Genomic DNA, 27,511 nt, shown 5'->3' on the forward strand with positions numbered 1-27,511 from the left:
GATTTCCTTTTCCTTTTTCATTTTTCACCGGTACAGCTTTGGGCCCACCCCTGAGATTCTGCACTTGTTAGGGGGTGGGGGTTGGCATTCATGTCGGGCGCCCCCGGGTGCTTTGGACACAGGCAGTGAGCCCCCCCACACTGTGGGAAGCTCTGAGAAGGCTTCTCCTTTTTTTTAGGGTGCCTGGGAGTCTACTCCAGCAGCAAACAGGGGGTGAGGGGAGGAGTACTGGGGCCGAGTGGTCATGGGAGCCCCGTGCCCAGGCGAACTGAGACTCCAGACGGGCGTTAAAGTGACTTCTTCAGACCCTGTTATGCAGCATGCTTCCCACTGCCCGTGCCCAGACCTCACCGGAGCTGATGGGTATGGGGTGGGCCTGGGTGGGCCTCCGGGGCAGGTCAGGGTGGAAGGTGTGTCTGTGTTTGAGCTTTGTGGCCCTGGTGCTGGAGTTAGATCCCTCCAGGAAAGGACATTGTAACTCAGCCCACAGTTGAGACTAGCAGCTGCTGAGCGCTGACGCCCTGCGAGGCTGTGGGGAACGGCCAAGGGTAAGCCCCAGCCTGCAGCCTCAGGGAGGCTTCCCATCTAGCGGGGGGCCCAGGTGGGCAACCCCATGGCAGTGCTGTCAGCCGAGAGCCATGAGGGAGGAAGGTGGGGGCTCTGGGCCGGGTGACTCATTCAGGGTGGGGTGCGGGCTGGGAGCCTTCAGGAGGGAGGCTGCTGCCTGAGCAGGGTTCCTAAGGTACACGTGGAATTTGTCACAGGAAGCGTCAGGCCGTTTCAGGGGCAGAAGTCAGCTGGGGCAAAGGCCTGGGAGCCAGAAGAGCGGCAGATTGCTCTGCGGCCGGAAGCCCCAGCTCCTGTGGGTCATTCCCGCTGAGGACTTCCAGCTGCAGGCGCATGCAGCCAGGACAGGCTGGTGCTGCCTGCCAGGCAGAGGGGGAGACAGCTGGGTTTCCCAGCCTGCTTGTCACTCACTGTAGGAGCAGCCAAGGGCTCAGCAGCCCCAGACCCCGGCCAGTCCTGACTCCCAGGCAGTGCTGTGAGGAACGGGAGGAGGAGGCACGCTTAGCCCACCTGCCGCCTTGCCTGGTGGAAATTTGGCCAGGTCTGCACTGGTCCAGAGGTGCTGGGTGTCGTGGCTGGTGTCTGCTCGGACTGGCTTGTTGACAGCTCAGCTGTCCAGGGTGACAGGTCTGGTTTGTTAAATATTTTCAGTATCTTTTCTCCTCCTGTATGTTAGGTACTGGAGTCCAGAGAGGTTAAGGCACTTGCCTAAGGCCACACAGCCACTAAGTGGTAGAGTGAGGATTTGAAACCAGTTCTTTCTGACTCCCTCTATCCTAATCATCACTTGTTCACTAAAGGTTATGGATCTCAATCTTTTCTCCTTTTGTTTTGAGACGGAGTCTCCCTCTGTCACCCAGGCTGGAGTGCAGTGGTGTGATCTCAGCTCACTGCAACCTCTGCCTCCCGGGTTCAAGTGATTCTCCTGCTTCAGCCTCCTGAGTAGCTGGGAATACAGACGCACCACCACACCCAGCTAATTTTTGGAATTTTAGTAGAGACAGGGTTTCACCGTGTTGGCCAGGATGATCTCGATCTCTTGACCTTGCGATCCACCCTCCTAGGCCTCTCAAAGTGGTAGGATTACAGGCATGAGTCACTGCGCCGGCCTGATCTCAGTCTTGTACTGGCCACGTGCTTGCAGCTGGCAATACGGTGGGGAGTGTCCTGGCCCTGGCTCTGACCTCCTAGAACTGCCCTTTGGTTATTTCCAGGTGATGCATCTGTGGGGGGACCCTAAAGGACTTGGGGTGTGTGTACACCCTCTTTGCTTGTGCAGATGTGTGCACACCCATGTTTGCTTACACGTCAATGTCTCCGATCTGGGCTTGCTCTCAGCCTGGTAGAGGTGGCTAATTAATGCTTGTCCCCGAAAGCCTGGACTGCCAACCCCAATCTTTCAGGAGAGAGGGCAGGACTCAGGGGCTTGCTGCCAGGGGTCCTGGGAAGGCACAGTGGACATTGCTGCCACCCTGCACTCCCGGAGCGTCACTCAGAGACCCAGGGAGGAGGGCTCTGTGTCTGCCCCTCTGTCCAGGCCTGCAGCTTCTCTGGGCAGGTTTGCTTTTCTCTTTTCTCCCTCTTTTTTTTTTTTTTTTTGAGACAGAATTTCACTCTGTCAACTAGGCTGGAGTGTAGTAGTGAGATCTCAGCTCACTGTAACTCCTCCTCCCAGGTTCAAGGGATTCTCCTGCCTCAGCCTCCAGATTATTTGCGATTACAGGCAATCACCATCCCGCCCGGATAATTTTGTATTTTTAGTAGAGGCAGGGTTTTGCCATGTTGGCCAGGCTGGTCTTGAACTCCTGACCTTAAATGATCTGCCTGCTTCAGTCTCCCAAAGTGCTGGGATTCCAGGCGTGAGCCACCGCGCCCCGTTCTCTTTTCGTTCATCCCATTGTTCATCTCTTCACGGAGGCATCCAGCACAGTAGTTGAGATTGTGAGTTGTGAAGTCAGGCAGGACCCAGATCCAAACCGTTCTCTGTCCCTGGCTCTGGGACCTTGGCCAGGTGACCTGCCCTCTCAGGCCTCAGTTTCCTGTTCTGTAAATGGCTGCAATAGGGAAACCATCTCCATCTTCATTGGGTGGTTGGGAACTCTTGCTGAGACCACACACCTGTCTCAGGTAGGGTCTTTTAGAAGCAGAGCCCGAGGCAGGGATCATTGTGAAAGTGATTTACTAGGGAAGGCTCCCAGGAAGGCAGGCAGGACGGGGCAGGGGAGGGGGTCTGGCAGGGGCGTTGTCACCAGCTTCAGCCTGATACCACGGGGGTGGCTCTGGACCATGAATTGTACCAGGGTGGGTCCCACCTTGAGACTGTGGAGGATTCATTATCAGCCAACACCCGCAGCAGCTGGGGGAGCGGTGCCCTGCTGGCAGAAGGAGTCTCAGAGGGGTGCAACAGCACCCACCAACTCGAGCAGCTGAAGCACTTAGAACAGTGCCTGGCAATGATTGTCACGGTCATCAACCAACATTGATTTGATGAGTACCAGCTCTGCAGTGGGTCCCATGTGAGAGGTTGAGGGTCTAGAAGATGACGAGGCTGCCACCTCTGCTGTCTGCATCCCACGGGTGCGTGTGCACACATACCCACAGTGGGTGGAAGGCCAAGCAAGTAACCATTCCAGAACAATGAGATGACCGGTAGAGGGGTCATATTCCCACATTTAAAGAGAGCTCAGAGGAGGAGGAGGAGGAGCTTGAATTAGCCTGGGGGAAGTAGGGAGAGCTTCCCGGAGGAGGCAGCACTCAGCTTGAAAGACAAAGGGATGTTTCTGGCATCCTTGGCGGAGGGCGGCTTTGTGCTCAGGACTCCGGTTCTCTGTGACCACTGTCTTCTGGACATCTGCCCCATGTAGTGTTAGGGGTCACCTGGCACTGGAGAAGATCTGAAGGCAGCCCTGCCCTCTGACCAGCAGACTCAGTGCCTCCACCTGCAGACATAAGTATGCTGCACTGAGGCGGGGATGCAGGGGAGGTAAAAGAAGCCACAAACTCTCCTTCCTGTACCCTCCTCCAGAGGGAGAAACCTCCCCATCCGTCATCAGTACAGCCTGGCAGGGGGAGGGTCAAACATTTGCAGGGCGGGGACCTGGGCATCAGGCATGGCGGAACTCAGGGGTGGCCCTGCTGATGGCAGTCTTCCCCTCTTCCTTCCAGGTGACTTTTACACCCTATACCCCAAAGCCCGGGAGCATGTGCCAGATCAACGAATACTATCACCAGACAGCTCAGAGGTGCTGCAGCCAGTGTCCAGCAGGTGAGAGCAGCTGCTGGGGGCTCGGGCCGTGCCCTGGAGGAGCGCGTGTGTACAGGAACTGGGGCGCAGGGGTGTGCCCCTTGATTCGTACTGAACTCCGAGTTCTATGCATTGGCCCATGCTCCTTGTTGCTTCTAGGCCTGTGAACTCTGCCTGGCACACTTTCCAACTCCCTTTCACTGATTAACTCTGTACTTTAGATCTCAACTGAAGATGTCCCCGCTTCCAGGAAGCCTACCTGCCCCACACTGCCCAGTTGGAGGAGGAGGAGGAGGAGGAGGAGGAGGAGGAGGAGGAGGAGCCCAAATTAGTCCTGGGGGAGTCAGGGAGGGCTTCCCGGAGGAGGCAGCACAGCACTCAGCTTGAAAGACAAGTGCTGCCTCCTTTGAGCTCTCCCTGGCCCCCGATGTTCCCATGGCAGCTCTTTCCTTGCTGTGTGATTATAGTCCAGTCCCTCTTCCTGTTGCCCCCACTGCGTGTTCCCTCCAGGGCAGGGATTGTGGCTTGTTTTCTGCTGAATCCACAGCAGGTGGCCCAATGCCATGTAGGCACTTGGTGCATATTTGACTGACTCTGTGAATGCCTATCCATTTCACAGATGGTAGACCTGAGGCCCAGCCACAGTCAGGCCAGGTAACCTGACTCCCGGTGCCCTCCATCCATTTATTTGTTTCTGTATTCATTCATGTCATGTTTATACGGCACCTGCTGTGTGTTCTAAGTCCTGGGAATACACAGAGCACAGGGCAGACGAAACCCTTGCCCTCGTGGGGACGCAGACAGATACATTAGGAGATGTATGGTCCCATCTGTCTGAACGTGCTGTAGAAAGACAGGGTCAGGTAAGGTGGGGGAGACAGAGCGGGACATCTTGTTTTACACAGGGTGGTCTGGGAAGGTCTCTCTGAGGAGGGGACATTTGGGCAGAGCCCTGCAGGAGGTGAGGAGGCAGGTCATACACACGTACAGGGAACAGTGTGCCAGGAGGAAGCAACAGCACGTGCAAAGGCCTCGAAGTCGGAGGCTGTTTGGTGAGCTTGAGGAATAGCAGGGCCAGCGTGTGTGGCCCAGGATGAGGGAAGCCTAGTACGGCAGGTGAGGAGGAGGAGGAAGTGAGCAGGGACCATGGGGAGGAGTTTAGATTTTATTCTCTCTGGGAGCCAGTGGGAGGTTTTGAGCCATTACCTTGAGATGTAGGTGGGCATATGAGCACCTGTCACCATCCACAGCCATCTTAAGACACCACAGGGAAAGTGACTCTTCTTTCTTCTATTAACTGGAAGGGTCTCTTTATTAAGAAGTTACTAGAGAGGCTGAGGAGGGCGGATCACTTGAGTCCAGGAGTTTGAGACCAGCCTGGCCAACATGGTAAAACCCCATCTCTACTAAAAATACAAAAATTAGCTGGGTGAGGTGGCAGGTGCCTGTAATCCCAGCTACTCGGGAGGCTGAGGCAGGAGAATCGCTTGAACCTGAGAGGTGGAGGTTGCAGTGAGCTGAGATCGTGCACTGCACTCTAGCTTGGGCCACAGAGTGAGATTCTGTCTAAAGAAAGAAAAAAGAAGTTACTGAGTCAACTTTTTTTAAAGGTTTCCCTCGATGTGTCCCCATCCCTGGCATGCCTTCTCTGCAGGCCCATGTCCTTGTCCTTGATAGGATACAGGGGACTGCATTCTTACTACCTGTTCCAGCTGTCATTCATGCTCCTAGGTAGAGAATGTTAACCATCTATCAGGAAGGAAGAAACTGGCAACCTAGTTCTTAATAAAGTGTGATTGACTGATCATAGGCCTCCGGTGGCGGAGGTTCAAGCACTGAAAGAGCAGAGAGGAATGTGTTTTTGAGCAGAAAGGGTTCAGAAATGGCATGATAGCTGGTATAATACTAGATGGGGGATGATTCCGAGGAACTGGAACTCCACAGAATAGCCTCCCCAGCTGGGCTTCAGAACTCTGGACTTTGTGGGGACAGTGAATGAGCCCGGAGTCCCGGCAGGAGCCCACGCCGCTGAGACCTCCGGCCCTTGTTTCCACAGGCCAACATGCAAAAGTCTTCTGTACCAGGACTTCAGACACTGTGTGTGACTTCTGTGAGAACAGCACATACACCGAGCTCTGGAACTGGCTTCCCGAGTGCTTGAGCTGCGGCTCTCCCTGTAGCTCTGGTGAGTAGGTTGAGAGAGAGGGGCCCTCACACCCCTGCCTCCAGCATCCCCTCTTCCAGCTCCAGCCTCTGGCTTCCAGCTGTCTGGAGTTAGCCCAGGCTGGTTGTTGGAAGTGGCACAGGAGCAGCTGTTTACCCCTACCTCTGGCATTTTCCTCTTCTGTCTCCCAAAGCCTCTTCGCAGCCCAACGGGGTAGGCAGTGGGAGAACCGTGCCCACGTGAGGGTTGAGGAGGTGGTACGTGGGAGAGCGGTGCTCATGCTCGTGCTGCGAGGAGCAGGGCTGCGGGTTCTTCTCTGGGACTCTGGGTGGTGGTATGTGTGCCCCATGCTGAGGCGGTCCGCCAGCCTCCTGGAGATCAGTGCTGTCTGGGGGTGCTGGGCTGGCTGGGAGGGCAGTGTGGATGTGGCAGAGTCAGGCGTGACCGTGGGCCGCCCTCTTGCTCCTCTAGACCAGGTGGAAACTCAAGCCTGCACTCAGCAACAGAACCGCATCTGCGCCTGCATGCCCGGCTGGTACTGCGCGCTGGGCAAGCAGGAGGGGTGCCGGCTGTGCTCGCCGCTGCGCAAGTGCGGCCCGGGCTTCGGCGTGGCCAAACCAGGTAGGGGGTGGGGCTCACGGTCCTTGGGGATGCCCTGGGGCCTATCCTTTGTAGACATCCCTGCCGTGTCACGGCCATCCGCCCATTCATTAGTCCAGCTGGGAACACTGTCAGTGATGGCCGGGTTCTGGCTACCCATCTGTCTGTCCACCGTTTGTTCTTCCTGCCAGCATTTCTGATTAGCACTTCTTGTGTACTGGACCCAGGGGACCCAGAGATGGATGAGACCAAGCCCTAAGCTACTAGAAAGTTAGGTGATGCTGCAGGAAGATGAACTCACAACTCTACACACCAGTCGCGTGCATGTGTGTACAGGCGTGTGTGTGTGTGTGTGTGTAAGGGGTAGAGGTGCAGACAGAGGTCCTTGGGCCCCTTAGACCTCTCCTAGGGCTCTAATGCCAAGGCCCAGCTGTCCCACAGAGTGTTTGACAAGTTCCAATTGTTCCCCGAAGGAACTGAAAAATCAGACGTGGTGTGCAAGCCCTGCGCCCCAGGGACGTTCTCCAACACGACTTCATCCACAGATATTTGCAGGCCCCACCAGAGGTGAGTAGCTGAGTCCTTTGGTTCTGGAGGAGCAGGGAGGGGCTGTCACTGGGTGACTGTGGGTCCCGGACACAGAGCCAGGACCTTGCCCTGGAAGGCAGGACTAGGTGGGTGCATGGGGAAGTGGGGGAGGGAGAGGAGGGGGTGTCTCCGAGAAGGTACACATCGTCAGTCTCTCATCCTGCCCGCTGGGTCCTGTGAATGAGCCCAGCCACCCCGAGCCACTCTGTCCTCTGCTGCCTCCTGACCAAGCCGCCTCCTCCCCCAGATGCAACCTGGTGGCCATCCCTGGGAATGCAAGCATGGATGCAGTCTGCCTGTCGGAGTCCCTCACCCAGAGCACGGCCCCAGGCCCAGCACACTCACCGCAGCCAGTGTCCACACGATCCCCGCACACGAAGCCAACTCCAGGGCCCAGCACAGCTCCAAGCACCTCCTTCCTGCTCCCGATGGGCCCCAGCCCTCCAGCTAAAGGGAGCACTGGTGACATCTCTTTTCCAGTTGGTAAGTCACGAGAAGGCTCATTCATTTACTCCTTCTTTTTTTCTGTCTGCTCATCTTTCTTTTCCTTCCTTCCTTCCTTCCTTTTCTTTTTTCTTTCTTTCTTTGCTTTCTCCTCTTTCCCTTAGTTTTACTGAGCCCACTGTGAGCTGGACCCGGTGCCCTGTCCTGGGATACAGGTGGCAGTGAGACTGCTTTCTCCCCAACACCTGGTGCTATCATTCAAAATCCCTAAGTGGGTGGGCTGGATGCAGTGGCTCACGCCTGTGATCCCAGTGCTTTGGCTGGCCGAGGAGGCAGGAGGGTTGCTTGAAGCCAAGAGTTTGAGATCAGCCTGGGTAACATAGCGAGACTCCATTTCTATAAAAAAATTAAAAAGTTATTTGGGTGGGTTGGTGCCTGTTGTCCCAGCTACTCAGGAGGCTGAGGTGGGAGGATCACATGAGCCCAGGAATTTGAGGCTGCATTCAGCTGTGATTATGCCACTGCACTCCAGCCTGGGTGACCAGTGAGGCTCTATCTCTAAAAAGGAAAAAAAAAAAAAAATCCTTGGATTGGGGAGAGATGGGGTCAGCCATTCACCTGAATTTGCTGCTGTTTCTGAAGAGCCCCTTAGGCGGAGGAGACAGTGGGCTGGGCCAGGTCACCGCTGGGGCTTCCTTTCTGGGGTTAGAACTGCATCAGGTCAAGGGTCTCAAACTGGTGGCGCTGAGGCTGAATGAGGCCCACAGACATGATTGCTCTGGAATTGGATTTGAGAACCTCTGGCCTAGACTTGCCCCTCACTTGCAATGACCCGAACCACCTTGGGGACTCCTGACTTTCCTGCCTGGCCCCTGGTACGTTTGAGTTTGTTTTTTGTAGCTGTCTGAGCGTCTCATTTCTTTCTAGGACTGATCGTGGGTGTGACAGCCTTGGGTCTACTAGTAATAGGAGTGGTGAACTGTGTCATCATGACCCAGGTGAAAAGTAAGAGTCCATCCTTCCTTCCTTCATCCACTTGCTCAGGAAGCTTTGGTGGGGTGCCTCCTGTGAGCCCAGTACCGGGCACAGCCTTAGGGGTCAGGCAGAGGTGGACATGGGAGTCCTTGCTCTGTAGGAGCTTAGGGCCTGGGGTGGAAGGCACCTCTGCTAACGTAATTACTAAAGGCAACAGGTGATCAGGGTTTTTCAAAGAGTAGGAGTTCAGGATTCCTCTCCAGGAAGCCTGGGGCCTCTGAGCTGGGTAAGATCTCGATGGGTGGAGTCTGCGCAGGGAAGGATGTGCATCCTCAGTGGAAGTGTGGATGGCACAGGTGGGGGTTGGAGAGTGGTTGGGATGGTGGCAGGTAGAGTTGGGTGGGGATATCTGTGGACCTTGTCTGGTAGGCAATTGCTCCCCGCAGGGCCGGGCCTCTCTGCTGGTTCTATTGGGCCCGCTCTGCCCTCCTACTCAGGACAGACGTGCCCGAGGAAGTCACTCTCCCTTACTTGTCCCCTTCTCCTCTTTATAGGGAAGCCCTCCTGCCTGCAGAGAGAAGCCAAGGTGGTGAGTGTCTCCACTGCCCTCTCCCTCCTCTTCCCTGGGTCTCCTTCCTGGCGGGCTGGGCTGTCACGGAGGAAGCAGTGAATTCTGTCATTGGTCAGTCCAGTGTCAGGAGGTGGGCAGAGCCCTGGGAGCCGGCGTTAAGACTGGGGAGTCAGGCAGCCCTCCGTGGGCTAACAGAGACTGTGAGTGTGAAATGCCCCGGCAGAGAGCAGAGGCCTCCGTGGCGTTCATGGCAGGCACGTGGTGGTGGACCCACAGTGTAACCTTGGGCGGTTGTGAAATTGCTCTATGGCTACTTCCTTACCGTGAAATGGGGGTTGTGCCTGCTCGATCCGGCTTGCAGGGCGGTGCCATTCGGTCAGCTGACAATGATGCTTCTCATTGCCTCCAATGTTTACGGAGCACTTTCTCAGAGAGCAGTGGTTTTCAAACTGAATTCTGGGGTGGCCCGGTGTCCCACAGAGGGCCCTTGGGCATGAGGGACATGGTCCTCTCTCAGGTTTGAGGTAGAGGTTGTGTGGCTGGGCCCTGGGTCCTCCCAAAGCAGCTCACCTTTGATCTGTTTTTAGGGTCTGTGAAGGCTTTTTATTAGAGACAGACCAACAGTGTCATATCCTCGTATTTCATTCATTCTTCATTAGGAAGGCATTTGGCCGCAAGTAACCCCAAACCTACAGGTGACTTTAGACAAAAGGGCTTTATTTCTCTTTCATTGTAAGAAGTCAAGGGGCTGGTGTCTGCTGGGATGGCTTCCATTGTCCCATTGCATGGGGCTAGCAGGACCCCAGGCTCTGTCATCTTTAGTGTGTTGACTTTTGTTCTCTTGTGTGTGGCCTCATGTCATAAGATGGTGATCATCACTTCATATGTGACTGTAAGGTGTGAGGTGGGAAAAAGGGGAAGGTGGCCAGGCCAGCTATGGTGACCTTATCAGTAAATCAGACCCCTTCCCAGAAGCCCTGGGTAGACTTCTTTCATCTCACTGGCCAGACTGTGTCACATGACCACCCCTAGCTGCAGGGGAAGCTGGGGAAGGGGGTGCTTTGCTTTTCCAGCCTCCATGGAGGAGGAGGACAAGGGAGAGGGGTTGGAAGTGGGTTTGAGGTGAGCCAGAACACGGGTTTGTCAGCGCCTTGCACCTGATAGGCAGGTCGGGTTTTTTTACCCAATTTGACAGATGAGCAAACAGAGTCCAGTGAGTTTTCTCTACCTCAGGGTCAGGTAGAGAAAAAGTTTCTCAACCTCATGGATAGTCAAGACAAGATCTTACTTAAGGAAAGCCAAAGTAGGAGGATTGTTTGAATCTAGGAGTTCAAGACCAGGCTGGGAAACATAGTGAGACCCTATCCCTAAACAAAATTGAATTAAATATTTTTTAAAAAGATCTTGGGCCAGGCACAGTGGCTCACGCCTATAATCCCAGCACTTCGGGAGGCTGAGGTGGACAGATCACTTGAGGTCAGGAGTTCAAGACCAGTCTAGCCATCATGGTAAAACCCCATCTCTACTAAAAACACAAAAATTAGCCAGGCATGGTGGTGGGTGCCTGTAGTCCCAGCTACTTGGGAGGCTGAGGCAGGAGAATCACTTGAACTTGGGAGGTGGAGGTTGCTGAGATCATGCCACTGCATTCCAGCCTGGACGATAGAGCAAGACTCTGTCTCAAATAAATAAATAAACAAACAAACAAAAAATCTTACTTAGTTGTGGGGCCTGTCCCTGGCTGTTCTGCGGCATCCTTGGCCTTTATTCACTTTAGATGCGAGTCGCATTCCCACTCCAGTGGTGACGGCCACAAATTCTCCAAACATCGTCAAGTGTCCCCTGGGAGACAAAATCACCCCCAGATGAGAACCACTGCTCGAGGGAACAGCTCAGCCCTGGGGGCCCAATGCCTGAAATTTACACAAGGTGTTTGAAATCAGATAGGCTAATTTCATCCCCTGATTTTGCTGACAAGAAAAGAGATGCAGAGAGGGAAAGTGAGCTGCTCTAGGTCACATGGCAATGTGTCTCTGGACTCCCATCCCAGGGCTCTCTGCCCTGCCCTGTAGTATTTCAGTGGGGAGCAAACTTTCTCATTCCCCTGGCGAGTGAATTTCACTGCTCCCTTTCTCCAGCTTCAATTCAGTGACACTGACGGTTGCTGCCTGGTGGCGCGCATAGAGCAGGTGTCTGCCCCAAGCTCTACCACAGCAGGCCAGCTGCCTCCTTCCCTTTTCCCACCAAGCATTTCCCAATCCTCTGTGCACTGAGGATGTCCTGGGTGTGGCCCAGTGGCCTCTACTTCCCCTTTCCCTTTTTTTTTTTTTTTTTGAGACAGCTCTGTTGTCACCCAGGCTGTAGTGCAGTGGCGCAATCTTGGCTCACTGCAGCCTCCGCCTCCCAAGTTCAAGTGGTCACCCCGCCTCATCCTGAGTAGCTGGGACTACGGGCGTGCGCCACCATGCCTGGTTAATTTTTCTACTTTTAGTAGAGACAGGGTTTTGCCATGTTGGCCAGGCTGATCTCAAACTCCTGGCCTCAAGTGATCTGCCCGCCTCGGTCTCCCAAAGTGCTGGGATGATAGGCGTGAGTCACTGCATCCAGCCGCTTTTCCTTTCACTGTTCCTTTAGCGTTCACTGAATGTGAGTGAGTCTAGTATTTGTTAAGTACCCCAGTGGTGTGCTGATGACAGCTGTCTAGCGGGGAAAAAACCCCAAACCCTGAGTTGTGGTGTTTGCCGATTTCTGTGGTATAAACACTCCCACTGTGGCCAATTTCAAACTCCCAAGACCTTCCTGAATATGGAGTTGGGAAGAGATGTGCACAGACCTGGGCTCGTCACAGCATAGCCCTGGCTGAGCCCTGCCAGGCTCTTTGTCATTGAGTTCCCACGCATCCCTGAGGGGCAGGGAGCATCATCACCCCCATTTTACAGAGGAGGAAACTGAGACTCAGGGAGGTTCCGATTCTCCCGTAGGGTTAGATCATTGGGTGAGTGGCATAGCCCAGGTTTGAATCAGGTTTATGCCCGTGTCCCACGCTACTCCTCAACCAGCAGCTATCCTGCTAAGAGGCCAGTGGAGCGTCCTCTGGAGATGGGCTGCTGGGCTCAGAGTGTGGACTCACCACCACCTGCTCCTCCTGCCACAGAAAAAACGCCTAGGGCATGGGAGACAGTGGCGTCTCTTTGTTTAGAAAACACCAGTGGGTGAGCTTACCCACAGTCACCCCCACGGACACACTCATGCACGGACCATGTCTGATAACAGGCGCCAACATGTATTAGGGGTTGAACGGATGCCAGGCATTGTACCCAGTGTTCCTTATTCTCTCTCTTTTTATTTTAGACAGAGTCTTGCTCTGTCACCAGGCTGGAGTGCAGTGGTGAGATCTCAGCTCACCTCCGCCTGCTGGGTTCAAGCGATTCTCCTGCCTCAGCCTCCCAAGTAGCTGGGACTATAGGCATGCACCACCACGCCCAGCTAATTTTCGTATTTTTAGTAGAGGCAGGGTTTCACCATGTTGGCCAGGGTGATCTCGATCTCTTGAATTCATGATCGGCCCGCCTTGGCCTCCCAAAATGCTGGGATTACAGGTGTGAGCCACCACGCCCGGCACATTCTTTATTCTCACAGCCACGCTGCCACGTGCAGGCAGTATGATTCTTGCTCCCCGCCTCATATGGCCCAGGAATCATGGGCCCAGAGAAGTGAGTAACTTTCCCAGTGTGGCACAGCTAATGAGAGTGGCCTGGGACACAAACCTGGGAGTGCCCCTCCTTGCCACTCCGGCACAGATACTACGCCACTCACAGATAGGCACACATGCCCCCTGACATAGACATGTGTATGCATGCTTCACACACCTTCACGCCTGTAGACACGGGTGTGTGCGCCTTGTGAACACACAGACAGGAACCTGGAGGACCTGGCCGATGGCTCTGCTGGGTCTCTGCTTCTGCCCAGCGGGGCTGGGCCGGGAGCGGCTGGGCACTGAGGGTGCTGGCTGGCTGGCTGGCTGAGATCCTGTGTTTTGAATGAGGCTCCTCAGTACTTGGCCCTCTTGGGGTCCCAGCCCAAGGAACAGGGCGTGGGTAGCTTCTGCACTTGGGAGGAGGGAGGTGGCTGTGACCTTTGGGGAGTTTTGTTCTGCTGGTGCACAGGCCAGAAAAACCCCTTCTGTGGGGTTGTGAGGAGTGACGCTTGGATGCTCCTCCTCCCCTTCCAGGCTCAGAGCAGGGCTGGGGGGTGGTCGTGGGCAGCGGCTAGGGTCAGACCACCTGGGTGGAGGTTCAGCATGAACTTGAAATGTACTCCATGTCTCCAAAACTGGGAATCCAGCCTAGGGAGGGTGCAGGGATCCTGGAGAAGCTGGGCTGCGTTGGTCCTGCTCCTGCCACGGACCAGCTGTGTAATGCTGAGCGTAGCACTCACTGTCTCCAGGCCTCTGTGGCCTCATGGGGACGGCCTGCACAGGATCCCTCCAGTCCCGAGTAAGAGGTTGCGGGCTGGCCTCCAGGAACTGAGCATGCAGTCGGCGAAGCCATGGGAGCTGGGGCTGCAGTGATTGAACAGAGGGGACCTGGCACTCACATCTATTCTCAGACCACATCCGGAATGGTAGCTCCCTCTGGCGGAAGGCAGGAGGCCCCAGCGTTTCCTGGGGGACTGCGGTGCCTGCGCTGCTCTCTCCACCCCTGCAGCAAATGCCACTCCCCCTTGCCTCCCTCTGTCTCATCAGCCCTTCACTCGTCTCTACCCTCCTTCTGACTGGGACCCTTGTTTCCATCCTGGGCAGGCCAGGGGCCGGGAAAGCCATTGAGAGCGTGGCCCGTGACATCTCCTTTTTTGCCGGGATTGGCAGTCTCCCAGAACTCCCAGGCAAGGGCACGAGCGCCTGGCCCATCACTGGGAACAGACAACAGCCCGGGAGAGGAGTTTCCAGCCTCTCTCCAGCATGGGCATCTGGAAATGGGGACCTTGCTTTGAGCCCCCAGACCTGAAAGCCCAGACACCCAGGAAGGGCACTGTGGGATTTAGCCCAGCCATAGTATGTCCTCACCGTGACCTTGGGCAAGTAACTCAACCTCTCTGTGCCTCAGTTTCCACAAAGCAGTGATAACACTGGGCTGTTGGAAGAATCCATATAGATAGTGCCTGGAGGGACTTACGTACAGTGCATGGCATTGGGTGGCGCTCAAATGTCAGCTAATGTTATTATTCTGTGGGAAGAAGACATTGGGGGAAGTCTAGGAGCAGCCTGTGGGCGACTCTGGAACAGGGGGCTGAGGCAGTGTAGCAGAGGGTCTCAAATGCGAGAGCTCCCTGCCCCGGAGCGACTGAGCAGAAGGGTCTGCACTCTCACTCTGTTTGGGCCAAATGGGAGAAATTTTAGGGTTTGTAGCCTGTCTGGTCTCAGTGCCAATGACTCAAACCCGCCTCTGTAGCAGGAAAGCAGCCACAGCACAGACAGCACATGCCCAAGTCAGACTGGCGCGTCCCGATCTAACCGTGCTGCTGGACACCCAAACTTTCTATGTGTCACAATTTATTATTATTATTACTTTTAGACAGTCTCTCTCTGTCACCCAGGCTGGAGTACAGTGGTACAATCTTGGCTCACTGCCAACTCCGCCTCCTGGCTTCAAGCAGTTCTCTTTCCTCAGCCTCCCAAGTAGCTGGGACTACAAGGCGCGTACCACCACACCTGGCTGATTTTTGTACTTTTAGTAGAAATGGGGTTTCGCCACGTTGGCCAGGCTGGTCTCGAACTCCTGGCCTCGTGATCCGTCCGCCTCGGTCTCCCAAAGTGCTGGGATCACAGGCGTGAGTCACTGCGCCCAGCCACAGATTATTCTTAAACCTTTTTTTCAACCATTTAAAATGTGAAAACCAGTGGGGTGTGGTGGTGCACGCCTGTGATCCCAGCACTTTGGGAGGCCGAGGTGGGAGGAAGGCTTGAGCCCAGGAGTTCAAGACCAGCCTGGGCAACATAGCACAGCCCTGTCTCTACAAACAATCAACAACAAAAAATTAGCCAGGAGCAGTGGCACGTGCCTGTGGTCTCAGCTACTCAGGAGGGTGAGGCAGGAGGATCACTTGAGCCTGGAAAATTGAGGGCTGTAGTCAGCTATGATGGTGCCACTGCATTCCTGCCTGAACAACAGGGTGAGACCCTGTCTCAAAAAAAAAAAAAAAGTGAAACTGTTCTTAGTGGCAGGCTGGATTGGGCTCCTGGGCAGTCATTAACAAACTTCTGATTTAACAAACTCTTGTATGGAGTTTACTATGTAATAGGCATTGTTTTAAGCACTTTACAAATATTCAGCCATCTAATCTTCACAACAACCCTATGAGGTAGGTTGTTATTCTCCCTTTATAGATTAAAAAAAAAAAAGATTTGGGAGGAGTTAGGAATCAAAATTTTTATGAAAAAAAAAAAGAGGCACAGACGGGTTAAGTAACTTGTCCAAGGTCACACAGCAAGTGAGTGGTAGAGTCATGATTCGCACTTGTGTGGTCTGGGTTTAGAGTCCACGCTCTTGGTTGCTAGGCTGGGCCTTGGCTCCCTCTGCAGATGGGGTGAAGGAAAGTTGCTTTCCTTCTATTCTCTTAGGCAAAATGAGGATGAAAATCCTGCCCCACCTCTAAGACGATTTGGTGAACAGGGCCAGGTGGTCTCTGCCCTCATAGGGCACTCACTCCAGTAGAGCAGCTAGGTGCTAATAACAGAAACACAGAAACCACGGAGAATCACACTTCCCAAAAAGCGCCGTGTGTGGAAAGAATGTGCACGGGTGGGCGGAAGTGTCATGTAAACTCTGAAGTGCTGGGGCAAGAGGTGTAGATGGCAGTGGGAAGGAGGAGGGGAAGAAGGAACTGGCTGGTGGGCTGACCACTCTCCCCTGCTACTCCCCACCCATTCAGCCTCACCTGCCTTCTGATAAGGCCCGGGGTGCCCAGGGCCCTGAGCAGCAGCACCTGCTGACCACAGCGCCGAGCTCCAGCAGCAGCTCCCTGGAGAGCTCAGCCAGCGCTTCGGACAGGAGGGCGCCTACCCAGAACCAGCCACAGGCAGAAGGCGTGGGGAAGGCCAGCGGAGCCGGGGAGGCCCGGGCCAGCACCGGGAGCTCAGGTAAGAGATGGGAGCACACCTGGCTTCATTCCAAGCCTCCTTGGTCTTTCTCAGCTAGTTTCTGTCTTAGCCATCTCCTCCTGAGCCTCCCCGCAGGGTGGGACGAGGCCTGAGCCACAGGGAACTGTCTTCAGTCTGCTGACCCCAAGTTCCCTCCCGCCATTGCCCAGGCTGGGCCGATCATCAGAACATCCTCCCTTCTGTGATATAATCCCAGCTTGTCCATCCCCAGTATCTGGGAGAGGAGTTTTCCTGAAACCCCCTCCCCGCCACCACCCCCAGCTGGACTGGCTGCTCCTCCGGGCTCACCACACCCTGGCCTCCCTTTGACGAACTGTCAGACTGTGTGTACAGAGACTGTCTCCTCCCCTTCTCCCTCGCCAGGCTGTGGGACACCTGGTGAGCCTGGATCAGCTCATTCATCCCTGCATCTGCAGGCCCAACATGGCCCAGCTACTAATAATTAATCTTAACAATCGCTTCTGCTTACTGAAGGCTACGGTACAGCAGGCATTACACTGGACGCTTTACATGCATAACATTGACCTGCGTGTCAATGCTAAGAGATATTGTTGTTATCCCCATTTCACAGATGAGGAAACTGAGGCCCAGAGAGGTAAAACAGCTTCTTCAAGGGCACACTGCTAATAAACAGCAGAGCCAGACTCACCCCTAGGCTGTGGGGCTCCGGAGCCCTGGGGTTGGAAAATGAATGAAGCAATGATGGCCGCAGGGTTCCACTCACTGCAGCTTGCTGCTGAGTCCCTTTGAGTCTGAGGCACTGGGATTGTGGGGACCGTGTCCACTTCCTGCAGGCTGCATTTTGCCTTGGACCTGGTCTATGACAGATGTCACTCCTGGTTGTCATATCTAGGGCCCACACTGGAGGGGTCCCCAGTACGGGGTCTACTGGGCTGTGCCTCTCTCCCTCTTACCTGGCAGCGCCAGGTAGTGAGAATTCAGGGAATGACCATGAACTTGGGTCATTCTCAGCTCCCTGCCCAGCCACGCTGGTGCCATAAGAATTTGGGCAGGATGCTTAACCCTGCCAAGCCTCCGTTTCCTCCCCTAGAGGTGAGCTGTGTCGCCTCCTTGCAGGGCTAGTGAGAGATGAGTGACATTGTGCTCAGCTGGGTACCAGACTAGGGCCAGGCTCCCTCTGGGCCGCCACCAGGTGGGGACTGATGGCTGCAGCCCCCACCCCACAGCCCTCCTCTAGCTCACCGCACCCCTGCCTCTTGCCTGCACTCATGATGCCCCTGCCTGCAACACCCATTCCTACCTGTCCCCAACTGCCCACAGGAGCTGATGTGCCCATTTCGGTGTGCCCCATCATAGCCCCAGCCTCCTTGGTGGGATGTCTCATCAGTGCCCCTCACTCCAGGCTGAGAACTCCCTGTGAGAGGCCCTGGGCCAGTGCCTGGAAAAGAGCAGGGGCCCTAAACATTGTTGAATGAATGAATGAATGAATGAATGAATTCACTCCAAATATAAACTTTTAGTCTTTGCCCAGTTCTTGGATTCATCTGATTTTTTTTTTTTTTTTTTTTGAGATGGAGTCTCGCTCTGTCACCAGGCTGGAGTGCAGTGGTGTGATCTCGGCTCACTGCAACCTCCACCTCCTGGGTTCAAGTGATTCTGATGCCTTAGCCTCCCAAATAGCTGGGATAACAGGCATGCACCACCACGCCCAGCTAATTTTTGTATTTTTAAGAGGGACAGGGTTTCACCACGTTGGCCAGGAAGGATTTGATCTCCTGACCTGCTGATCCATCTGCCTCGGCCTCCCAAAGTGCTGGGATTACAGACATGAGCTACCTCGCCTGGCCAGATTTTTTTTTTTTTTTTTTGAGATGGAGTCTCGCTCGTCACCCAGGCTGGAGTGCAGTGGTTCAGTCTTGGCTTACTTCTCTGCTCACTGCAGCCTCCACCTCTTGGGTTCAAGTGATCCTCCCATTGCAGCCTCTCAAGTAGCTGGGATTATAGGCATGCGCCACCATGCCCGGCTAATTTTTCTATTTTTAGTAGAGACGGAGTTTCACCATGTTGGCCAGACTGGTCTCTAAATCCTGACCTCAGGTGATCCGCCTGCCTTGGCTTTCCAAAGTGCTGGGATTACAGGCGTGAGCCACCTGTGCCCGGCCCATCTTTCTGATTCCTTAGCTACACCTGGTGTGGCTTCCTCCTTGGCCCCGGGTACAGCCCTGACAACGTGTGCTCTCACCTGTTCCCTCTGCCTCTTCTGCTCTGTGCTCCTTCTCCCAAGTCCCCCAACCTGCCTCCCTGGCCTCCGCCCTCTCCTTCTCTCCCTCCCAGCCCTCACACCTGCCTTCACTGTGGGAACCTGCAGAGCCCAGGGCTGTGCCCCTTTGTGGTCCCCCATCCACCCCCGCAATGTCTCATGCTCGATGTGCAAAGGCCATGGTGACTTTAGGTGACATTTGGGTGCTGTGGAGGCTCAGGGTGGAAATTTCCTTCCGGGCCTGTGATTTCAGCCCTCCTCTCCACCACCTCCTGGGGCTGTTTTGAGCACCGCAGTTCTCCAGCTCCGTCTGCCTCCCCAGCTCCCAGGTAGTTGGAGTTAGGGGGAAGCAGGCTGCGGTGAGGGCACCCAGCAGGTCCCTGCAGCAGCAGCAACTCTCATTTTCTGAGGGGGCTACTGTGTGCCAGGGCCCTCACATTCATCTCCATTCATCTCGGCAAATCCACCCTCCAGTGTCTCCCCAGCCAGTTAGAAAACTCAGCTGCCCACGGGGGCTGGATGGGAGGGTGAGGCAAACCTTGGACTCTCCTTGGCTGGATCTCCTGCACCTGCCTCCCAAGGGAAGCCATAAATCCAGATTTTTTAATGTATGCCTGAATTTTAAATGTTGGCAATCAATTCACTTAAAAACATCACCAAGAACAAAACATACCTGTAGAAGCACAGCAGGAAATGGTCAGAAAGTCCCTGGTCTGGCCAGGAAAGGTGACTCATGCTTGTAATCCCAGCACTTCAGGAGGCCAAGGCGGGAGGATCACTTGAGCCCAGGAGTTTGAGACTAGCCTGGGCAACATAGCAAGACCCCTGTCTCTATTTAAAAAGAAAAGAAAAAAAAGTCCCTACCCTTGGGGGCTGAGAGTCTGGTAGGGCCCCCAGCAGAAATGGGGAGGGACCCAGAGAGTGGTAGATAGGATAGGAAGTACATGTCTCTAGAGAGGGAGGCTGGGGGGGCTTCGTGGAGGAAGTGGCCTTTGAGCTAAGGCCTGATCATTAGAGAAGAGCTCTCTAGGCTGGGGGAGCAGTCTGTGCAAAGGCCCAGGGGACCTGAAGGGCTCAAGGGGCTGTAGGGGGGCGAGTGTGGCTGGAAGAACCCCATCAAGGTCTTGGAGCAGCAGGAGAGGGGGCGGAAGAAGGCATACTCCACATCAGCAGGCTGTGGCAAGGACTGTGGGTTTTTGAGCCACCAAGGAAGTGATCTGCCAAGTTCCAGGGCCAGCTCTGGCTGCTGATGGGGAACAGACTTCAGAGGGTGGGGCCGAAGCCAGGACAGGTGGAGGCTGTTCACACCTGTCCAGGTGGGAGTGGCTGGAGGCTTCCATAGCTCCCTGCACCATGCAGCAGTGAGGCAGGGTGACCCTTGCGGAAGTCATCTTGGTTTTGTTTTTGTTCTTTTTTGTTTTTTTGAGATAGAGTCTGGCTCTGTCACTCAGGCTGGAGTGAAGTTGCACTATCTCGGTTCACCACAACCTCCACACCCCAGCTTCAAGCGATTCTCCTGCCTCAGCCTCCCGAGTAGCTGGAATTATAGTTACCTGCCACCATGCTCGGCTACCTTTTTATTTTTATGTTTTTAGTAGAGATGGGGTTTCACCATGTTGGCCAGGCTGGTCTCAAACTCCTGACCTCAAGTGATCCACCCGCCTTGGCCTCCCAAAGTGCTGAGATTACAGGCGTGAGCCACTGCACCTGGCCCAGAAGTCATCTTTTGAAGGGAGACAGGCAGGAATGACTGATGGGTGTGGGGTATGAGAGAGAGATGGGTTTGAGGCTCTGGACCCGAGCAGCTGGGTGGATGGCAGCAATGAGCCCCGAGACGAGGAGGAGCGGGTTGGATGGGAGATGGGAGTACAACCCAGAGTTAAGTTTGAGGCTGGGCACGGTGGCTCATACCTGTAATCTCAGCACTTTGGGAGGTCGAGGCGGGTGGATCACAAGGTCAGGAGTTCAAGACCAGCCTGGCCAAGATGGTGAAACCCTGTCTCTATTAAAAAATATATATATATAAAATTAAAAAAAAGTTAAGTTTGAGGCCAGGCATGGTGGCTCACACCTGTAATCTCAGCACTTTGGGAGGCCGAGGCAGGCAGATTCCTTGAGGTCAAGTGTTCAAGACCAGCCCAGGCAACCTGGCGAAACCCTGTGTCTACAAAATATTAGCAAGGTGTGGTGGTCTGTAGTCCCAACTACTCGGGAGGCTGCGGTGGGAGGATCACTTGAGGCCAGGAGGCAGAGGTCACAGTGAATCTAGAGAGCGACACTGCACTCTTTTGAGACCCAGTCTTAAAAAATAAAGATTCACTGACAAAAAGATGAAAATAAATAAATAAATAAAGAGAGACAGGGTCTCACTATGTTGCCCAGGCTGGTCTTGAACTCCTGGACTCAAGCGATCCTACTGCCTTGGCCTCCCAAGTAGACATCTGTCTTATATAATTGGCTCCTCCCATCTCTGGGGTGATTGGTGCTGGGTAGGTGGTGATGCTATTCTCATTCGGCAGAGGGAAAAATGAGGTGCACGCAGGTGAAGTGACTTGCTCAAGGTCACTCAGCAGAGCTGGGCTAGAATCTCCGTCTCTTGGCTCCTGGCCCAGTGCTCTTTCCCGCATGTCTGAATCTGCATCTTGGGCAGCGGTCCCAGAGACATCCCCGTCTCTGGGACCCCTGGACTGACCCCTGCCCCATCTTGTGCTTAGCAGATTCTCCCCCTGGTGGCCATGGGACCCAGGTCAATGTCACCTGCATCGTGAACGTCTGTAGCGGCTCTGACCACAGCTCACAGTGCTCCTCCCAGGCCAGCGCCACAACGGGGTACACAGATGGCAGCCCCTCGAGCTCCCCGAAGGACGAGAAGGTCCCCTTCTCCGAGGAAGAGTGCGCCTCTCGGTCTCGGCTGGAGACACCAGAGACCCTGCTGCAGAGCACCGGAGAGAAGCCCCTGCCCCTCGGCGTGCCTGATGCGGGGATGAAGCCCAGTTAACCAGGCTGGTGTGGGCTGTGTCGTAGCCAAGGTGGGCCAAGCCCTGGCAGGATGACCCTGGGAAGGGACCCTGGTCCTTCCAGGCCCCCACCACTAGGACTCCGTGGCTCTTTCTGGGGCCAAGTTCCTTTAGCACCCTCCACAGCTGCAGCCTCCCTCTGACCTGCAGGCCGAGAGCAGAGGCAGCGAGTTTTGGAAAGCCTCTGCTGCCACGGTGTGTCGCTCTCGGAAGACTGGCTGGGCATGGACATTCAGGGCACCCTGGGGCAAGTCCCTGCCTCTCCGTGAGCCGCCCCGCCCAACCGGACCTACGAGCTTGGCTTCCGGAGCCCTTGGGTTGTTTGTTCATTTGTTTCTTTCTCCCTCTGGGCTCTGACCCAGTTCTGGCTTCCAGAAAACCCCAGCATCCTTCTCTGCAGAGGGGCTTTCTGGAGAGGAGGGATGCTGCCCGCATCACCCGTGAAAAGAGGACAGTGCTTTGGCCTGATGCTGAGACTGCAGGACGGTCCCGGGGCTCTGTGCAGGGAGGAGGTGGCAGCCCTGTAGGGAACGGGGTCCTTCAGGTTAGCTCAGGAGGCTTGGAAAGCATTACCTCAGGCCGGGCGCAGTGGCTCACACCTGTGATCCCAGCACTTTGAGAGGCTGAGGCGGGGGATCACCTGAGGTTAGGAGTTTGAGACCAGCATGGAAGATGGTGAAACCCTGCCTCTACTAAAAATACAGAAATTAGCCGGGCGTGGTGGTGGGCACCTGTAGTCCCAGCTACTCAGAAGTCTGAGGCAGGAAAATTGCTTGAACCCTGGAGCTGAGATTGTGCCACTGCACTCCAGCCTGGGCAGCAGAGCAAGACTGTTCCCCGCCACCTCCAAAAGGAAGCACCACCTCCAAATGCCAGCTTATCCTTTTGTACCATGGTCTGAAAGTCAGATGCCCAGAGGGCCCAGGCAGGCCCCCATATTGAGTGCCATGCCTGGGCAAGATAACGCACTTCTAACGGGAAATCTGCCAATTTTGTAAAAAAGGAAGTACCGTACAGGCCAACAAGCCAACGACGAACAAAGCCAAACTCTGCCAGCCGCATGCAGCCCCTCGCCTGCTGTTTGTACCCTCCGCCTTCCGTCCAGTGTGCCCACAGCCCCGCCCCTCCTCCCTTGCTGTCCGGTGTGGTGTTCCTGGCCATGCCGTCTCATTTCAGGGAACTTCAGAAACTAGAGATGACTGAGTCCTCATAGCCGTCTCTCTCCTCCTACCTCAGCCCAGACCCTCCTCCTGCCTCCAGAGGGGTGGGCTCCTCTTCCCCACTCCCCACCTGCAATGCCCTGGCTCCAGTGGGGCTGCCCCGCCACTTTGGTACATGGCCAGTGTGAATCCCAAGTGCCAGTCTGTGTCTGTGTCTGTGTTGTGTGTTGTGAGTGTGTGTAGCCAAGGTCGGTAAATTGAATGGCCCACCTTGAAGCCACTGAAGCCAGGATTCCTCCCCTTTAGAGTCAGCCTTTCCCCTCCCCTCCCCAAACACACGCCCAGGGCTCTGCAGAGGGGGAACAAGTGTAGCCTTACCCAGATTCTGGGGGGAAGCAGGTGGAGGGGCTCCTGGAAAGGCTGGCTCAGTCTCAAGTGCATGGGGATAAAGGAGAAGGCATGGAATAGTCTATCTAGAAGAGCAGGGCAGGGTGAATTGCTGATAAATTCCACTGGACTTGAGCTTGGCAGCTGAGCTATTGGAGGGTGGAGAGTCCAGCCATTACCACGGAGACAAGAAGGGTTTTCCACGCTGGAATCAAGATGTCAGACTGACTGGCTGCAGAGGCTCGCAACTGTAATCCCAGCTACTCAGGAGGCTGAAGGGAGGATCACTGGAGCCTGGGAGTTTGAGGCTGCAGTGAGCTATGATAACGCCATGACACTCCAGCCTGGGCAACAGAGTGAGACCCTGCCTCTTAAAAAAAGGTCAGATTGCCGGGGCTGGCCAGGTTTCTGCCCACATTGGACCCACATAAGGACGCGATGGAGTGCACCTGCCCCCTGGCGGACAGTCCCGGGAGAACCTCGGGCTTCCTTGGCATCACGGGCAGAGCTGGGCAGCGAGGAGACTCTGGAGCCTCAAATCCCTTGCGTGTGTTGATGAGACAATGAGAGTTTGCACTGTATGCTGGACAGCATTCCCGCTTATCAATAAACTTGTTTGTTTTACACGTCAACCCCTGGCTCTGCCTGGGGTCTCGGCTTGGGTTTGTCCTGTTTCTCTGCCACCCCTGTGTAAGGGGAGATGGGGTCCCTGGGGTCTGGCCAGCCCATGTTGTGACTGGACCACAGAGGGACCCCAGTTAAAGCCACCCCTCAGGCCTGTGAACAATAAGAGAACTTCCCACTCAGGACCACACAGCTGGGCTCCAAGTGTGCCCTGGTCTCACGCCCTCATCCCCTCGGTCTCCTGGGCCTGCTTTCGGGACCAGGGTGGGGTTTCTGTAGATCTGCAGATCCCTAGCAGCCCAGGTAGCCAGACTCTGCCCTCCTGGGAACCCCACTTGGGGAAAGTGGGTGCCCCTGGGATGCTCAGACCAGTACAGAGCTCTGGGGGCACAGAGGACATCCCTGGGCCCAGGCAGGGGGTCAGAACAGGGTTCTGGAGATGACCTTGACCTCCTCCTGAGGAATGAGCAGCAGCTTTCCAGAACCAAGGGTTGTGGGGAGCTATCAGGCAAAAGGAATTCTGAGCTTAAAGGCCTTAGCCAGGCCCACATGGTGAAACCCCGACTCTACTAAAAATACAAAAAATTAGCCAGATGTGATGGTATGCGCCTGGAATCCCAGCTACTCAGGAGGCTGAGGCACGAGAATCACTTGAACCCAAGAGGCAGAGGATGCGTGAGCTGAGATCATGTCACTGCACTCCAGCCTGGGTGATAGAGAGAGGGTCATCTCAAAATAAATAAAGTCTTGGCCTGTGTACTGGTCCCACTGACCCCCTGGGTCACCATCCGCACTCCAGCTCCTGTGCCTCCCTCAGTGGGACCATTTTCGTTCTTGGTGATTGCAGGATCTGTGGATGATGGAACGCCCCGCCTCCCAGCTCCTAGCTCCCCTCTCCACCCTGTCTCAGTCGCTCAACCCTTGACCAGGGCTCCCCATACTTATTCCAGAAACAGCCAGGGAGCAAATTTATTTTATTTTTTTGAGACAAGGTCTCACTGTGTCACCAAGCTGAAATCGTGGCTCACTGCAGCCCTGACCTCCTGTCTCAGCCTCCTGAGTAGCTGGGACTACAGGCATGGAGCACTATGCCCAGCTACATTTTTATTTTTATTTTTTAAATTTTGAATTTTTTGGGGTTTCCCTATGTTGCCCAGGCTGGTCTCAAACTCCTGGACTCAAGTGATCCACCCACCCTGGCCTCCTAAAGTGCTGGGACTACAGGCATGAGCCGCTGCCCCTGACCAGAGTAAATATTTGATACTTGGCAGGCCTTATAGTTTCTGCAACAACTACTCAACTATGCTGTTGCAGTGTGAAAACAGCTGTGCACAGGACATAAAAGAAGCAGCAGATGTGGCCTTCGGGATGTAGCCAGACCAGTGCCTTAGACCCTGGCATTACTGAGAACTGCACCTAATCTCAATTTCAAGGATCCCACTTTCCCCCACCCCTACTTCCTCCTGTCTTTCTCCCTCACTGGCACCTGCAGCTGTTGGTTACGTTTTCTCCCTCGTGTGCACCCCCACCACTTTCTCCTGGTTTTTCTCTCTGTGGTTGAACCCGGCTCTCTGTGCCACACCTGCACCTGTGCACCTGGATGGGGCAGGATGATGGCATTCCACCATGCTGGCTGGTCTCATTTCCATTTCATGATTGTTAAACTTGGGCGGGGACGGTGGCTCATGCCTGTCATCCCAGCACTGAGGTGGGAGGCTGAGGTGGGCGGATTGCTTGAGCTCAGGAGTTCAAGACCAGCCTGGGCAACATGGTGAAACCTCATCTCTACAAAAAATACAAAAACTAAGCTGGGTGTGGTGGCGCACACCTGGAGTCCCAGCTACCCAGGAGGCTAAAGTGGAAAGATTGCTTGAGCCCAGGAAGTGGAGGTTGCGGTAAGCTGAGATCTTGCCACTGCACTCAGCCTGGAGGACAGAAAAAAAAGAATAAACTCTATGGGGGTGCTTGGTGCCTCCCAGCAGTGACAACATGTCCCCTATATTAGTTCCTATTGCTGCTATAACAAGCCATACAAACTCAGTGACTTAAAACAATGCAATTTCATTCTTCTACAGCTCTGGGAGTCAGAAGTATTAAATCAAGGTATTGCCAGGCCTGCTAGGCTCAAATGGGGAATTTGTGTTTGGAGGTTTTAGGGGAGAATCCGGTTCCTTGTCTTCAGCTTCCAGCTGCACCTGCATTCCTTGGCTTGTGGCCCCTTCGTCCATCTTCAGAGATAGCAATGGAGTCTCTTCGGTAGTCAGATCTCCCCCCACCTCCCAATTATAGGGATACCTGTAATTATAGCGGACCACACAGATAATCCAGGATACTCTCCTCATCTCGACATTTCGCAAGGTTTCAGGAATTCAGACATCAATGTCTTTGCAGGGGCAAAGACAACCGCTGGTTATCCAGCCTACCAGCTTCCATTCACTCAGTCTCCCACTCTTTCTATTTATCTTTTAAATTCATTCTTTTTTATATGGAGTCTTGGCTCTGTTGCCCAGGCTGGAGAGCAGTGGCACGATCTTGGCTCACTGCAACCTCCACCTCCTGGGTTCAAGCAATTCTCCTGCCTCAGCCTCCTGAGTAGCAGGGATTATAGGCACATGCCACCATGCCCAGCTAATTTTTGTATTTTTAGTAGAGATGGGGTTTTGCCATGTTGGCCAGCCTGGTTTCGAACTCCTGACCTTAGGTGATGGATTCACCTCAGCCTCCTAAAGTTCTGGGATTATAGGCGTGAGCCACCTCACCTGGCCTATTTTATCTTTTAAATAAAAGGATTAATTGAGGTTTTTGTTTGAGACTGAGTATCACTCTGTGACCCAGGCTGGATCACAGCTCACTGCAGCCTAAAACTCCTGGGCTCAAGCGATCCTGCCACCTTGACTTCCCAAAGTGCTGGAATTATAGGCATGAGCCACCACGCCTTGCCCTGCTCTTCTAGATGAACTATTTCATGTCTTCTACTTTATCCCCAAACCTCTGTCCTCACCCTACCCTTACATTCAGCTGGTTACCTTGCTGTCTATTTCACTGAGAAAATAAACACGAGAGAATGCTTCAGGCTCGCACCACCACATCTCCCCTCTCACCCCACGTCTGCGCCCACAACCCTGGCCTTTGCCATGATTGGGTCTGAGGACAGTTCCACCTCTGCATGGGATCTTAGCATCTCTCCTGGCTCAAGGACATTGCTTCAGTGAGTCTCCTGTCTCTTTCCTTCAGCATCAATTTCTCTGGCTCCTGGATCTTTCCCGTTTGCATATAGATACACAGAAGCTCCTCCCATTTATGAAACAACCTCACACCCATTAGGACGACTACTATAAAAAAATAGAAATTGCAGGGCGCGGTGGCTCACGCCTGTAATCCCAGCACTTTGGGAGGCCGAGGTGGGTGGATCACGAGGTCAAGAGATCGAGACCATCCTGGTCAACATGGTGAAACCCCGTCTCTACTAAAAATACAAAAATTAGCTGGGCATGGTGGCGCACGCCTGTAGTCCCAGCTACTCGGGAGGCTGAGGCAGGAGAATTGCTTGAACCCAGGAGACGGAGGTTGTGGTGAGCCGAGATCGCGCCATTGCACTCCAGCCTGGGTAACAAGAGCAAAACTCCGTCTCAAAAATAAATAAATAAAAATAAAAATAAAACAGAAATTAATAAGTGTTGGTGAAAATGTGGAGAGATGGAAAATCTTGTGCATTGCTGAGGAGAGTGCAAAATGGTCCAACTGCTGGGGGATACAGTGTGACAGTTACTCAAAAAATAGAACATAGAAT

The 27,511-nt window shown here is 54.5% G+C and overlaps 1 protein-coding gene across 1 annotated transcript; it reads left to right on the forward strand.

The window, feature by feature from the left end:
* The first annotated feature begins 3,690 nt into the window (after nucleotides 1-3,690).
* Nucleotides 3,691-23,729, forward strand: TNFRSF1B (TNF receptor superfamily member 1B). The gene is made up of 9 exons (XM_012473711.2): nucleotides 3,691-3,832; nucleotides 5,868-5,996; nucleotides 6,447-6,596; nucleotides 7,049-7,142; nucleotides 7,411-7,646; nucleotides 8,535-8,612; nucleotides 9,137-9,171; nucleotides 16,084-16,291; nucleotides 21,251-23,729. The coding sequence occupies exons 1-9, from the start codon at nucleotides 3,706-3,708 to the stop codon at nucleotides 21,529-21,531; spliced, it is 1,338 nt and encodes a 445-aa protein (XP_012329134.2). The 5' UTR covers nucleotides 3,691-3,705; the 3' UTR covers nucleotides 21,532-23,729.
* Nucleotides 23,730-27,511: the final 3,782 nt, after the last annotated feature.

The sequence above is a fragment of the Aotus nancymaae genome, unplaced genomic scaffold (genome assembly GCF_030222135.1).
Source record: "Aotus nancymaae isolate 86718 unplaced genomic scaffold, 86718_ANA_hifiasm-v0.15.2.pri h1tg000053l, whole genome shotgun sequence".
NCBI lineage: Eukaryota > Metazoa > Chordata > Mammalia > Primates > Aotidae > Aotus > Aotus nancymaae.

What these genes read in the sequence shown, in the direction of transcription:
- TNFRSF1B (XM_012473711.2), top strand. Translation starts at nt 3,706, where the DNA reads ATGGCAGTCTTCCCCTCTTCCTTCCAGGTGACTTTTACACCCTATACC. An exon ending in ATTTGCAGGCCCCACCAGAG is followed by an intron (nt 7,143 to 7,410) that starts GTGAGTAGCTGA and finishes CTCCTCCCCCAG; the next exon opens with ATGCAACCTGGTGGCCATCC. An exon ending in TGACATCTCTTTTCCAGTTG is followed by an intron (nt 7,647 to 8,534) that starts GTAAGTCACGAG and finishes ATTTCTTTCTAG; the next exon opens with GACTGATCGTGGGTGTGACA.